The sequence below is a fragment of the Apostichopus japonicus genome, chromosome 5 (assembly GCF_037975245.1).
Source record: "Apostichopus japonicus isolate 1M-3 chromosome 5, ASM3797524v1, whole genome shotgun sequence".
Taxonomy (NCBI): domain Eukaryota; kingdom Metazoa; phylum Echinodermata; class Holothuroidea; order Aspidochirotida; family Stichopodidae; genus Apostichopus; species Apostichopus japonicus.
In genome coordinates, this window is record NC_092565.1 from 10,859,827 (window position 1) to 10,875,512 (window position 15,686).

A 15,686-nucleotide genomic window follows, 5' to 3' on the forward strand; every position below is an offset into this window, starting at 1 on the left:
TGGCAGTGAGTTCACGAGCTTTTGTATGGGTCGGCTGTTGATCTCAATATGTGTAGTCTCTTCCACCAGTTTATGATTATGGGAAAACTTGAACAAACCTGTTTCAGCATAGCTAGCTAGGTCTTAAAAGTAACGTTCGACTTTCGTCACGTTTATGATTATGGGACAACTTGAACAAACCTGGCAAGGCCTGTGAACAATTTTAGCCTATATTGTCTAGGCTAGCAACGGTTGGGTAGGATAGGGTTCGTTAACACAACAACGTGAAGTAAACCAATCATAATACCAATACACTTAAGATGGCAAAACATCTTAATTTTTTCTTAAGGCATAAAACCTACACTACATGAAAAGGAGAGAATTTATTTCTGTCATCATTCATCTTTAAGCCTAAAGGAATAAAACTGTGAAACAAAAGAAAACACGTATCTGCATGTTCATTTTCTTTTGACTTTTCGTATTTCAATCAATAGATAAAAAATAATATTAAAACATCAATTTTATGACAGTAGCAAATACAGTAGAAAGAAAACGCAACAGCCAGGAAAATGTTAACTTGATTTCCTCCAGTTGTCGTCCCAAGAAAGTTCCAGATGGAAACTGACAATCATTTTCAAACATTTAAAAAAACAAAACATGTCTGTTCCAATTTCGAAAATACCCTCCCCCCCCCCCCCTCTTGCCTTCGACAAGCAAAAACTACATCAAAATCCAAAACAAGACCATCCATGAATGAGTTGATAAAAATTTAGTCGATTCAACACTGAGACAAAAGACTTGAAGCAAGTCCAGACTTGTACCCTAGCAACTATGTGATTAAATTAATACACATAGCTTTATATTTTGAACATTCACATCTTGGGTATTGAAAGGGTTGTTCTGGTTACTTTGCACTATTTTTTTTTTCTTCAAAAGTTGGCTGTTCCAATAATGATAGTATCTGCAAGAACATTTGGAAACACCACACATTTTTCGTTGTAAATTTTTGCATTTTGATTAATCCTTGAAGTACATAGAAATATTCTTATACTTCACCAGATGACCCCAAGTTGGGAGAGTAAGGAATGTGACCGACCCCACAGCAGGGTGGTCATGACAACATGTAGTGTGCTTATACTACCACTACAATTTCATGTTGATCCTCATCAATACTGGCAGACGAGAAATATGTATAAATATATATAAATACTGGAGGAAGAGAAATATGGTAATAACAAAGTTTTACCTGTGGAGAGAAGTGAATCATTCATAGTTTATAAAAACGGCTGGAATGCAAGTCTATCTTGAACAACAGTAAACATATGGAAGTGTATAACAACCTAAACATCTACATTTGCTCCAAGATGTCAAAACGGCAATTGGAAACCAATCGATACTGGTATCCATAAAGGGCAACAAATTGTTTTATTTTATTGGGAAATGAACAAAACACAAATCCTTCAGTACATGCCTCTCCTTTTCCATTTTCAAAAATTTGATATGCATAAGGATGAGCAGTGGTTCTCTAACTATGGTTAAATTAAGATTGATTGACTTTTTTTCTTATCAAGTTACTATTTAAAGCTGGCTGGCTTACAACAATCTTTCAAAACAGTTTTGATGCCCGTTAACATTGCAAGTGACAAGTCTTATTAAAAAATGCCATCCAGTTCTTCTATCAAAAATCACCTCTTTCATCTAACACAAGAAATTAACCTTTCTAATACTTTTTTTTTGTCTTTTGTATACATTTTGTATAAACTCTTAAATACTACTATCCAAAAAGAGAGAAGAGAAAAAAAATATCTGGAAATTTTACATCAAGCTATGAAAGAAATGTGAAGTGCCCAGGAGATAAAATGCATCTACTAAGAAAAGTGCCTTCTAAAATCTACTGTGATATAAATAGGTAAATCGTCATATATATAATATAAAAAAATCTCTCTGTATTTACAGGGTGTGGAATATTTATTTACATTTGGTGATGTTTACCATGCAGCATGATTTTTGTCAGGTGGTTTTACTTGGAGGGGAATAAAAGACATCGATAAAAGAGTGAAAATGGCTCATTTCACAGAGAATGAAAGAAGTCTCAATTAGGTCAAGATTGCAGCAAACTATGAACTTGTGAGATGTGCTAAGGAGACTCATGTTCTTATAAAAATCATGTGACCAGATGTCTCAAATTTCTGGAGATAGTCCCTGGATGATATCTTGTAGTCGATTTGTTCAAAGTCCTGAATATTTTGAAGTTTGCATATTTGGCTTTTCTCGTTTTGTAATGGTTTAAAACGTACCATTTGATTGTTTACAAAAATTGCAGCCATATAAACCAAGTCTATTTGCACAAGACTAAGTTTCTCACTCTGCAGTAATTCAATATTAAAAATGTTTTTTTGTTTTGTTTTTTTGCATATTACAGATGGAAGTTACCCATTTCCTCTTATTTTCCAAGTTTTTCGGTCTTTGATTTTTTCTTTTGAAGCAAGGAACACAGAAACCGTGGGCAAACAATAATACTTTAGCAAGAGTTTTGAGGGCATCTCGTGTTTGGCAGTGCTATAATCGCACCACCACCAAACATTCAAAATTTCACCCCTCCCTATAAGCAAAGAAAGTGTAGGTAACACCATCTGCATGATGATGATGATGATCAACATGGGGAAGGGGGGCCAACATTAATATGTCCTGGATTTCCTGGAATAAAATATGGTCACTATGTCTTAGTGGTAAGCAGTACACACTTCTCATAACATAACAATTTTCAATGGCAGTTAGATTTTCAACTAACGCTATGTGTCTACAGCAACACCAGGTGTCTTTCTTCATACCAACAGCCGCAATGCATAAGTGATGTAACTCTTGCCAGAAACTTGCAGTGAAAGTATATACGCATAACATATTTACGTATATCTGCAGTAAATCACCATTACACAATTATTCCACACCAGTCACATGCATGTTGCTACGAGCACACAAGCATGAGCCAATGACAATCAAGCATGATGCACTGTTCTGTTACCATGACCACTAGAAGTATTCAGTGTAACATTCTCATGAACTCTTATCCATTTGTCACATGGCTAACTATTCCTGAGCTGCAATAAATTGCCCAATTTGTCCCTTCTAGCATAAACTGGCAGATCAGAAGCTTGTGGCTACCTTTCTTTTCACTCAATTTTAATGTTGACGATGATCACTTTGTGCAAGGTTTCGTCCAGCAGCTGCCAGGACCTGATTTCCGTAGGCAACAAAATGGCGGCAGGTTTTGTGCCCTTCTTTGCACTTTTCATTAGCTCTTCTTATATAACATTGACATTATTCATTGAATATTAAAGATCTCACTTATGACAAGAAACTGTAATAGTACCCCTGGAATATGTCTTTCTAATTTTGCCAGATTTCTCACCATTCGGAGTTAAGAAAGACCCTTCAACACAGTTCATTTGCATGTGCTTTGAGACTACTGCTTGAAGTTCAACAAAACCTTGAAACTGTCAAAAGTGTGCATTCCATGTTTTCTTGCAACTCAATGAAAATTTGACGATGCCTGAAAGGATCATAGTATATCTTCCTGTCTTTTACAGTCAATGTTGGTGTTTATTCCTTTCATGTGTGTTTATTGAGGTGTCATGCTGCCTGACAGGATGACAGGATCTTAAAGTATACTCTGGGTGACAATGTTGAGTACTAATTTTAATCGTGAGCTATGAAGCTTAGAGAAATCTTTACGATGCCCGAAAGGCTCTTCGAGTACCTTTCAACAGGTTTCCTGAAGCTCAATGAAACCTTGATTGCATCAGACAGGAAAAAGACAGCAAGTGAGAAGAAGATGAATGTGATTAATGTTTTAAGATGTTTATAAGATGTTTTCAGATAATGTTATCAGATCTAATTATTAAAACAAAAACAGTTCCTGAAGTTAAAATTCAAAATGTGGCAGTGAATTTGTCCGTTAGTTTTTTGAAATTTTTTAAAATTTGCGTAACAAGTTCATGACTTCTCCAGTCCCAATAATAATCACCTTTCCTTACTTCACACTTAAACAAATTCCTTAAAAACTCCCATCCAGATGACTTCTCTAAACTAACAAATCAACTATTTTTTGCTACTTCTTCTCAATCAAATTTCCAACAGTTCAAAAGTGACGTTAACATTACGCAGTCACAATTTTGAGATCTATGTTTTGAAAAAGTTCATAATCACATTCAAAACTCAAAATCAAACTCATAAGACCAGTTGTAAAAGACATAGCCCTAAGACTTTGCTATTTTTCGTTTCTCTTAGCAAACTTGATGACTTATGAGATAATGAACAAAAACAGAAACACAAAATTCTGTCGTAAATATCAGACAGGATTAATTCAATTGAAGACGTTATTATTTTTTTCACAAAATAGATTGACTATTGCAACGACCAGCGTGCATCAACAACCTGTTAGAAAACCTTGCAATAATTTAATTCGTTGTTTGCATTGAAAACATTTCAAACACATTAAAAATAGTGATTTAGAATTTCTTCATCATCTTCACAATCAGATGCAAAGTTGGTGGGGGGGGAGGGGAGGAGGAGGAGGGGGAGGAAGAGGAGGGAGTTTCCTTCAAACTAAGTTACATAGGTGGTTACTTTAAAACTGTGCATATTTCTTTTGGTTTTTGATAAGAAGACAAAGACCCAACAATCATTGCTGGTCCATGCTATAGATAACTGCCATAAACAACTTCCACCAACAACTATTGAAAATCTTAACATGTTTGTTCTTACAAACACACCAATACAAGGGTGAATCTATATTCTGTAGTGTAGATTCTAGGCTGAATGTACCTGCCACTCTTGAGCACCAAACAGCGACATCTCCCCAATATTATTTGAAATGACTTTACAGTCTTGCAAGTATTTTCGATGCCATCCATTATGAACATCCTCAATATTTTGCATTTGATTGTTCCTCCTTGAACTAGTAACACCTCCTCCATCACCCCTTCATATAACCCTCTCCATCCACCTTTCCCCACTTACTTCATTTCACCCTTTCTTCCAATCAAGGCTTTAACAAATAACTTGGCAAGTTAGCTCAAGGCTTATCGACCCTTCTCGAAATCCATCGGATTTTAAACTTAATTTGTTTTCAGAAAAGTTGACCAAGACTAATCATTGTTATGCACTCCCGTTGACAAAGCAAACCAAGAACAGAAGCTTCACATAAAAAAGTACGCCAGAGCTTTAAACAAGAAGGTGTCCTTGTTTCTTCCAACCTGTATCGCTTTAATTTACATCTTTTCCAATTTATTTAAAGTTCGGTTTCCACCAAAATTAAAATTTCTCATGCCTCACACTTCCTCCCTCCCTAAACGTCCCTTCACACACTTCAATTTCAAAGATCTTGCCTACACATTCTCAAACATAAATAACAGTTTTACAAAGCATTGCACACTTTTCTACACCCTCCATTTCTACTGTTCGTCATCCTATCTTCAAATTCAGATACTTCCTTGTGCAACAAACATACCAGACAAAATCTGCTATCATCTACCAAACTGGTCAGCTTGATTCTCAGTATGTTAATATTTCAGTTGAAATACTCCAATCGTCTGCACTGTAACATTAACATGTTGTCGATCTGGAATTCGCAGCTATGGTGACTTAAAGACCCTGGATCACACAGAAGTGGAATTTGAAGCTAGCTATTCACTAGCTTATTCTCTCTTTTAACTGCCTCGGACTAGCTTGTCACTCTTCACTGTTGTGTCACATCGGGTGCCTCTCTCTCTCTCTCTCCCAAATATGAAAGTGACTTTTCTCAATATCTCCTTCTTTCTCACATGAGCCACAGGAACAGGAAGAACATCTGTCTTTGGTCCTCTTCATGGACGACTGGTAGTTAATGATGAACAACAATAGGTGACTAGAATGCCATCCTTTGTCATGAACATCCTGTCCTTGGTCTGTAGTAAAGCATCATGGGAAAATCCTTTCAGGAAGAACAAAAGAAAATATCCATGGTTACAAGTCTATCAAGGGACTGAATAAGAAACTAAACTAAAATCACATGTCCTACCAAACAACAGTTCACACCAAAAATGTTGTAAGATCTCTCAAAATGCTTTTTCCACAGAGCATGCACATTTAACTGTGAACTCATGGCTGGATAATCTTGTTCCCCATTTTATCACTCACTTCCTGTGATCTTTCATGTTGTATTTATGTTATATTTTTACTCACTTAGAACATGATGTTTAACCTAATCTTGTGGGTTTGATGCCATCCCTGACTAAATACCTTTTTTTAGGATTGGCATGAATTATATATATTGATTCAAAACAATCATTTGTTCCATCGATACATGTTATTTCACAGTGCAGCTATCAACATCCTTAGACCGAGACCGATTAATCCGGTATATATTCATAATTCAGTTTATGAGAGAAGATTGCGACACAAGATACGACTTACATATTCTCTCTATTACTTTGTTTACAATAGATACAGAACAGCAACCTTGTGTCTTGCTCTACCAGTGTGGTGTATAGTATTCTGTATAATACTATCCTAGAAATATGAAGCATTTCAAAATTTACAGTTACATTTGGCATTCCCGATTTTCTCATTCTTCAGTAAAGAGCGGTAAAGAAGGAGCTGCAAGAGTAATTGTCTAGTTGTGAATATTATCTAAGCTCAGATAACCCCCCCCCCTTTGCATCCCCTCCCCTCCCAACCAATAGTTGTTAACTATGAGGTACAAACAGGAGAGTCATTCAAGACACTTGAATCACAAATTATTGGGAAACTTATAGAGCCAAAAACAGATAGTCAGCTATGTAAAAAGTCAGAAGAAATTCTGCTAGACTTTCAATTTGGGTGACTGCCTGGGATTTACTCCTACTAATAATATGTTTCTAGTCATCCTTCCTGCTTGCTTTTTGGATAACATTTCCTGCAGTTTCGGTTTATCATTCTTTCTCAATGATTAATGTCTTACCCTGTCTCTCCAACTGGTCAGGGTGACCGATTTGAGGGTGTTATCCTTTTCTAAGATTTCTTCGTTGCATAGAAGATCAAGCTGTGGAGAGGACAAATAAAATGCAAGATTTTAAGTATAGTTGACATTTTCCTCTCTGAAGAGTTTATCTCGTTAACAACAAATTCGATCATTCTAAAAACTGCTAATTAACATTTTACCAAAGTTCTTTTCCAGATGGTGAAATTACTCTGATTACTCCCAAACTGAGGACAAAAAATATAATTACAGCAGACCGTGTGACCACATCTGGAATTCTAGCATTTTTATACCGGGGTGAATGATGATTTTCAACTGCCCTCTGATGGAATACTCTTCTCATTGCATGGCAATGAAAAACAAAAACTACAACTTAAAACATTCTCTGTAAAAGAGTCCCCCTCCCCCCCAAAAAAACCCACAGAAAGTGAAAAAGTTTAGTGGTTCCGATGTCCCAAACATATTCATAGTATTCATATGCCATACATGTTAACATTCATGAACTTGAGCACACCGAAATGAAGAGGGATTATCTATCGGCTAATGTGGCAACATATAAAGGTACCAGGATTCAGTTATCATGCTGACAAAGTCTATTTAGTGACATAGTATAAGAACAGATACATACATGAATATTAATGAGGTCAAATTTAATGATCTCATGAATGTATCTATATACTTATATTGTATTATCCAAGTACATACATGTATAAAGCTAATTAGACACACTATTTCAGAGATATCTGATGAAGAATTTGTTCACTGATTAATATTTATGAAATGCAAACAATAAGCAACACAGATGATTGTATGAATGTAGTGTGACAAACTTAATATGTCAAGAATGTAAACCATGGAACATTTGGTTCTTGCCGTGTGTTTAAGTGCCATTCCTTGCAATTTGATGAAAATTAATGACATAAAGATGTCATGAAATGTGCTTATTATGTACCAACATCACCATACTAGTATGAACCAAATTTAACATTAAGCCCTGCACATTTATTAATATTCATGTGAATGGGAACCCAAAACAATGTACTGATTACGGGGCATTTATGGCATTTATCTACCAAGTATGACATAGATGCAACTTATGGTTGTTGTGGTAGTTACATAACCATTCCGAGTGCAAACTAAATGGGACATACGGTTGCAGAGATATTGACATTTTAAAAGTTTTATAGTTAGCCCTGCCCACTCATTAATATTCATGAGATAGCAATCAAAAATAATACGGTACATGTACACATCTGCCAAGTATGACAATGTTGCGTCAACTTGTGCTGGTTGAGATATTGTTTACATGCTGTTTTGACCATTTCCCATTAAGGCCCACCCACTCATGAATATTAATAAGGTAGAAATTATTGTTGCAAAGAACATGTACTTACTATGTAGTAAAATCAGGATACCCCCTATGAACTAAATCTGACATAAGGTTGAAGAGATATTGACATTTTAAGAATTTTATGTTAGGGGATGCCCACTCATTAATATTCATGAGATAAGAACCAAAAACAATAGGGCACATCTACACATGGGGCCAGACATCTGCCTACCAAGTATTAAATTGATTCAACTTGTGGTTGTTGAGATATCCTGTTTACAAGCTAGCCATCACATACCCCCATACACACACAGGAATACATACATGTTTGTATTACATTCAGACCGAGGACCCCATTGTATTTTCCATTGTCCAAAATTCTTCCGAGGACATGGTGATTCTTTAAAAATCACAACCGAGGACCTGGAATTCTTTTGTTCAAGTCCTCGGTCAGAATACAAAACAAACGCATTCATACACACATACACACACCAGAACGATGACAAAGTTAACTATGGCTTAAAAATTGTTAGAGACAGCAAACTATGCAAAGCTATTACATGTGTCAAGTACTTTAAAATCCTAGGTTACAATACGAAGATATATCACACGTACATGCGTCACAACATTAAACAGTGGAAAATCCTTCAACATTGTTTCCAAAGACCTGTGCAAGTTGTTAAGTTAGCACCCTCCATTTGATCTCTCCATTGATCTCCCTGTACATCATCACATCCTGACAGGTGGTTGCCACCCTGCTTGCCATATCCAGTATAGTGATTAATTTGATTATCCCTGATATGATGGACTGTGTGCATCTCTGTACAGCATTTTCCTACAGTACAGACTCAATATAGCAGCTAGAGCTCAGCAAGAGTCCTGGTACTATACATATATATATATAGTTTACATGATAGTCACCACTTATCCATCCATCTAAAGCAGCAATGAACTAATTCACCAGATTAGATCTCAGAGAAACTAATAATATCACCATACCCCCTTCTGACTTTCACCAAATCCCTACAAGAATACACAAAAGACAAGTGAAAATGAAAGCCATGGCATAACCCCCCCAGCCCCCCCACCCCCCCCAAAAAAAAAGAAAGAAAAAAATATATTTTAGCTCACAAGGAATGAACATGTCTACTTTTCAAATCTTGATTCTAATACTAACTCTGGCAGTTTGGTTGGCTACACAAAGAGGATTTGTTTGGTTTCCTTCCCTGGCCTTCTCCCAAGATAATACCACAGCCTGTTAGCAGAGCTGTAACCTCTATTGAAATTGACATAAACTGTCACTTACTTCCCTTCCCTGCGCCCCTTGGAGCTGTAAAACTAAATCAGCATATTAAAGGACATACTGTGGATTCTAATTTCCCCCTCCAAACTAGTGAAAATACCCTCACATTTGTAATGCTGAACTGTTCAATGAGTTTAAAGGGCAGTTTTAGTTTGTATGAAAAAAAAACAGCAACACACACACGCACATGTACACACACACAAATAGAAAGAAAAAGAGGGGAAAATTAAGAAACAAATGAGTGATAAAAGCAACCATCTGGGTGTGGAGAAATATCAGAAAACCTGCTTTTAGCTGGATCGAGATTCTAAAATATTCATCTGTTTGACAGAAGCAAGGGTATATTAGGAAACTGTCCTGTAACATATGTTTATTTTTTCTAAAAGTGCCTTTGTGCTAGAATTACCAGCAAGTCTGACAAAATTGTGGGAATCCTACAGCTGCTTTTATATGAATTAATATTCTGGCTTTTAATTTACATGCAAGCTTTAAAACATTTTAAAACGACTAAACGCCAAGATCTAACAAATGGAATATAAACCTCTGTGTGCACTTTAACAGAAGTATGTTTGTTTGGGTAGAAATGTAATGGTTTCAGTATTTATGATACTAAAATTCATTAAAACAAAGTGAAATTGAAAAAAAACTAGTAAAACTTAAAATTGTTAATACTCATGACTATTTCATTTAAGTTCAATGAAAGATAGAGTTTAGACTGGTAGGCAAGGAAAGCTGTAAACAAATAATGTTTACAACAAGGAAGGGGTTGGAACACCCCTCTCTCCCCCCCCCCCCAATAAATATCAGCATTAACCTATATTAAACACAAGATATTGAATATTCAACACATCCAAATGTGCTGAGTTTCCTGTTATATGGCTCTAAATCAGTCCTTAGAATTCTGCCTCAAATTTTAAACCTTAAAGGGAAACCCAAGCAGACTTCACCTCACATATTGGCCCCAATGACGTTTTGAGGTTTTTTTTTTCGTTTCTCACAACTGAAAGCAGACTTGATTAGCCATATGGTTGAGTTTCACTTACAAAATAAGGATCTTTCTTTTTACGTATCATATATTTTAAATGTTTCCTTCCCAGTAAAATTTATGGGATTTGTAGAAAATACTTGCAACGAAATAACTATGTACAGACATGACACCACCAGAAACTGTCATTTAAGCATAGCTCAAGAGACTAATCCGCTAACAGGAGATTTCACGGACCAACTCCTTCAAATCGAGACACAGATGTGATCCTCATACATATTCATAACCTCTGGCAATGCTTCTCCATTTCACAATATACCAAAAAGACATGGTCTGCACAAACTATGGCTGCTGCATCAATATCAGGAAGCAAAAATCCCAGGTTTTTGTTGTTGCTATGTGCAATAATAGCTTTTACACTGAGTACTAAAATCCAAGAACACATCAATACATATATCCATTAGAGGTTTTGTAACCACAATCAAAGGACTCAGGGATGCCAGTTCAAATCCAGTGAGAGAAGTGTTTACCCTTCGACTAGAGCAGGAACAGATGTGACTGTTACAATGATAAAATTAGCCTTTCAATGATAAAATTGGCCTTTCGTGGAATTTCTTGATGAGTAACATTTCTGGATCATCAATCTGGGAATTGAGTCAATCTAACCATGTTTAAAGTCAAATGTTGTAATTTAGAAACCTTCTCAAATGACTTGGAGGGTGTGAAAGTAGAAGTGAAAAGAGCTTCTTTGGGTTATATACTGAAAAATCATTTTCCAGCTTGACTAGCCCAATGTTACATTGCAACCAAAGGAAGAAACCTGCCACAACCACAGAACCCTTTCAGACTTGCTGTTAACATGTTATTCTTATCACAGCTGAAAAAGTGATACAACAACAAAATTTGGAGAATTTTGAAAATAAATCAGTGCATAGCTTTGGAGAAGGAGGTGGCGATGGAGGTGGAGGAGGGGGATGGGATGGGTGAGATATGATCATGCAAAACAATATGATATGTCTATTTTTTTATAAGTAAAGCACATCCGCCGCCCCCCCCCCCTCCCTTAAGCTTGTAACTAACCTGATAACAATTATAAATTGATTACATCTATCCTATTAACAAGTATTTTTGTAAGGTGACTTAAGTGCATCCTGTATACAGGATTCATACAGTCTCTATTACCCTGTATTAACCTGTGCTAGACATTTCTGTACGACCCATTTTAAGCGCAATTGTAGTCCTTGCGTCTTACACATATTGTGGCTATACTTGGCCGAGACAGAAAATAACAGGAAGCAATCAAAGTGACTATGGCATGAAAACACCTTAAAATATGACATCGGCTTTCAACTGAACGAGATAGAGAGTTTGGTTTCTTATAGAGATATGTCATAACTTGATTTACATTTTGCAGTGTTTTATAGGGGAGGAAAGGGTGTGGAAGTGGAGGATGGGGGAATTGAGAGTGTTAGGCTGGAAAACATCTCAGCCTCCATTACAATATACCTGCTTCTACTACTCATCAAGAGTAAATTACTTTACAACGACATCATCAACGATAAATTGTTACCTTTTTCATCTCTAAAAATAGCATACGATAAACTCTGAAGCAGGTGAATTTCCATGTGAAAGTTAAAATGCTTTTGTAGGATCGTTGCCAGGCGAGACTCGACTCTCGATTTAGTCCAAATTGACAACGTTATCCTCCGTGGATCAATTACACATCTTGCTGACAGCTAATATAAGTATGATAGATTCCAGATACTACATATCACATGCATTCATTCAGGAACAGCAACATGCAAACAGTGTTTCTCCCCTAAACCAACAGGACAACAATAGTAGCATGTTTACATTTCAATCTAGGTAAATGTTGCATGCGGGCTACGAGCTGTGCAAACACATCTTCCACAGAGAACACCATCCAGTCTATGTGTTAGCTTTTTTTTTTACTGTTGTATGCCTTCGTCGGGATCGTTCTTCGATATTTATGGCCTTTCTCAGACAGCAAGAGAAATTGGTATTATTCTTGGTTTTATTTATATTACCTTGTCAAAGTCAAAGGAAAACAATCACAATATTTTGGTGTTATCCATGGATGACTTCACCGATAATTGTACAATGCACACTGCTGTCAAATAAACAATCAAAAGATGAGATACCAATATCATAAATAATAATAATTTGTTGTACACTGTCTAAATTTGTTTGTTTGGCACTTACCCACCACCAAACCCACTCCCCCGCCCCCACCACCCACTGAGGATTCATCTTTTCCTTCTCTTTCAAAATTATGTAATCACTTTGTAATTAGCTAAAAAGGCTTTATGAAAGTTAACAATGTTAGCTCCAAGACTAATATAAAAATATTAGGGCTTTCGCTTCTGTAAATTTGAAGTGAAAACCCTGTACAATTGAGAGCTTAAATACAATGTCAGGTAGTTTAGAATATAGAAAAGTTCATTCATTCAACAGAGATAATTGACATCCTGAGGTTAAATATATCTTCTTCTTCATGTGCTACTGCAACAAACAACATATTTTGTGCTTTAAATGCATTGTACTTGGTATGGCAGGTAGTGTTAATTTACTAGCACAAACAGCTGCTGTGTTTATACACATATGGAGAAAACAGAAAAACATCAAGTTACACTAGGTTTTTCTCTGAGGCTTCTGTCACTTTTCGGAGGCTGCTGGTTTGACCTACTTGATCTAGATTCTCCAGGGGAATGTGAACCGTGGTTAAATCTCTTCTCAACTTGGCGAAGAAAATGTTAGATTCTATACGATGATGATCACACTGCTAACATGCGCATTGATGTAAGCTACAATTTTTACTCAGGTGTGACAGAGGAAAACAAAAGATTACAGTATCTTGATGACAATGGTTCACAAATGTCATGTAAGTGTCAAAGAGCAATTGGCAGCCTTATAGAAAATGGAAAAATGGAAATTAGTCTGTGTTTGCATCATGTGAGATATTTCATGAGCACATTATGTTTTACTTTAATGAAGAGTAAAATTCTGAAGATATTAAATCAGAATGAGAGACATATTTGCGGTCGGGTGTTTTCCCGCCAAGGACTACTTGTCCTTTCCAACAATCATCAAATAATGTACGGCTCAAAGAAAGTTACCAAAATCTGTGGGCTCTATCAGTAATCCAAAACAAACAAAAACTGTCGGCAGAAAGTAGGACTGGTACGAAGGATTTTCCAGCGACCCCTCATGGGGCTTATGTTTGCTATTTTGGTCACGTTGCTTCCAGGCGAAGTCTTATCACTGCACACAAACCGGTCATTCCCTGACAGCAACATGAACTCTTTTGTCAAAACCCTGACTAAAAGCAGCTCTGTTTTCTTTCTTTTTGATCGATATTGACAAATCTCTGACGCTAATGTAAACCATCACATGGAAGTTCGTTATTCATAAGCTTGATTACTGACTAAGATATGTTTCAAAAGTCATGAAAATCTCATTACTTCTGAACAATTCCCAACTTGCTTCTTGCATGGTCATATATATATATATATATATATATATATATATATATATATTCCTGTCTGCATGGATGACTAAATTTATCAGAATCACAGAGAATCTTTAACTAGACATGCTGGTTAACTTTCACTTTGTGAAAATGACCTAGTAGGCCTACGTAGTTTGGTGAATTGCCTGTCTTGTCTTGAATTATAATAGTTCAATGAAATTGATGCCCAAAGGCAAAAAAAAAAGAAAGAGAGAAAATAGCTGCTTTGAAGCTTTCTATATCAAAAGACTGCTCTATCCATTTTGCCACTTGCTGTGAATCACAAGGTGAACTGTTTGTGGTGTCAACAGTCAAATTTAAAAAAAAAAAAATTCTTTTATAGTCTCTTTGTTGAACTGTTCAAAGCATACAAACGGTGAAAATATATCAAATCAGTTTCACATGCAACAACCAAAAACTTAAAAGTCTCTGAGCTAATCGAGTCAATTACAACTTTACCGTAAACTGACAGGGTAAAAACTGTCACGAATACAGACGAACCAGAGGGCGACTAGCTTTAACCCATCATGTATGTAACGGTACCACCCGTCATTTGTGTACTTTTGACGGGACTCGTTCGGTCTCTGAAAATATCCAATGTCAATGAGCTTGGATGTTGGATGCATTTGTCTGTAAGTTTTGACCTGCTTCTATTTTTACCGCTTAACCGAGGACCATGTACCCTGGTGTTTCAGGCTTGCTCCACAGTTGCTGAGGGCTTGCAAATTGTTGCCACAAATGGAGACTTCTTAAAATACTTGATAATTTGCCCTTTTGCTCCTGAGATAATGCTTTCACAAATTTGCTCCCTTGTTGGAGATATCCAAAGCTACCCATACTTCATCACAGACGGCCATTTTTGTGTCTTGCCCATTTCAAGCTTTTCTTCGAGGTTAAGTTACTTTAATACTACGCCTCATATATTATTCTATTATCACGTTATTTAAAAACACAGATTACTTAGCAATTTGACAAGAGTGTTACCAAGAAAATGTTGCTTTCTTTTTCTTGTTTTTGACGAATGTGTTACCAAGAAAATAAAATGTTGCTTCTTTTATTGGTTTTGTGGATGTAAGATTAATAATCAAATGTGGACTATGCTTCACCAAACATGGTCTATAAGATTGATTGAGCAGTAACACTTTAAACCTACCTTATTCAGTTCTATCCGTAGTTTTTTGGCGATGAATTTCTTGACGTGCATGACCGTGGCTTGTGATGAGATGCGGATGTATTTCTTCCTCAGTTGACTGAGTTGACTGTTGCAGCACTCTAGACAGATCTTGACCTGCTCGTCGTTACGGTGATAATCGTTGTCGTCTTTCCTGATTTCTTCATTCTTCTTTGTGTCTTCATCTTTTGGAAATTTGAAAAAGAGAGCAAGAGGTGTAAAACTTCTATCGAATGAAACTCCAGCAAACCGAGGTACTACTGATGCAGCAGTATAACGCTCCTTTCTACACAATATCCCCTCCTCCTGTTCCTCAACCCCCAGGGGTGTTAACTTAAGAGTGTCAAATCTAAATAATTCAAAGTCATATACTTGCAACAAACTTGGTACTT

The 15,686-nt window shown here is 36.3% G+C and overlaps 1 protein-coding gene across 1 annotated transcript in view; it reads right to left on the minus strand.

Annotated features, from left to right (window-relative positions):
* Positions 1-436: 436 nt before the first annotated feature.
* The window catches only part of LOC139967628 (polycomb group RING finger protein 3-like), a gene marked incomplete at its 5' end in the record, with an annotated part of 56,081 nt that continues 40,831 nt past the window's right edge, over positions 437-15,686 (minus strand). The window contains 3 exons of the mRNA XM_071971597.1: positions 437-5,950; positions 6,959-7,039; positions 15,277-15,479. Coding sequence (XP_071827698.1) covers positions 5,903-5,950; positions 6,959-7,039; positions 15,277-15,479 — 332 coding nt within the window. The remainder of the gene's footprint in view (positions 5,951-6,958; positions 7,040-15,276; positions 15,480-15,686) is intronic.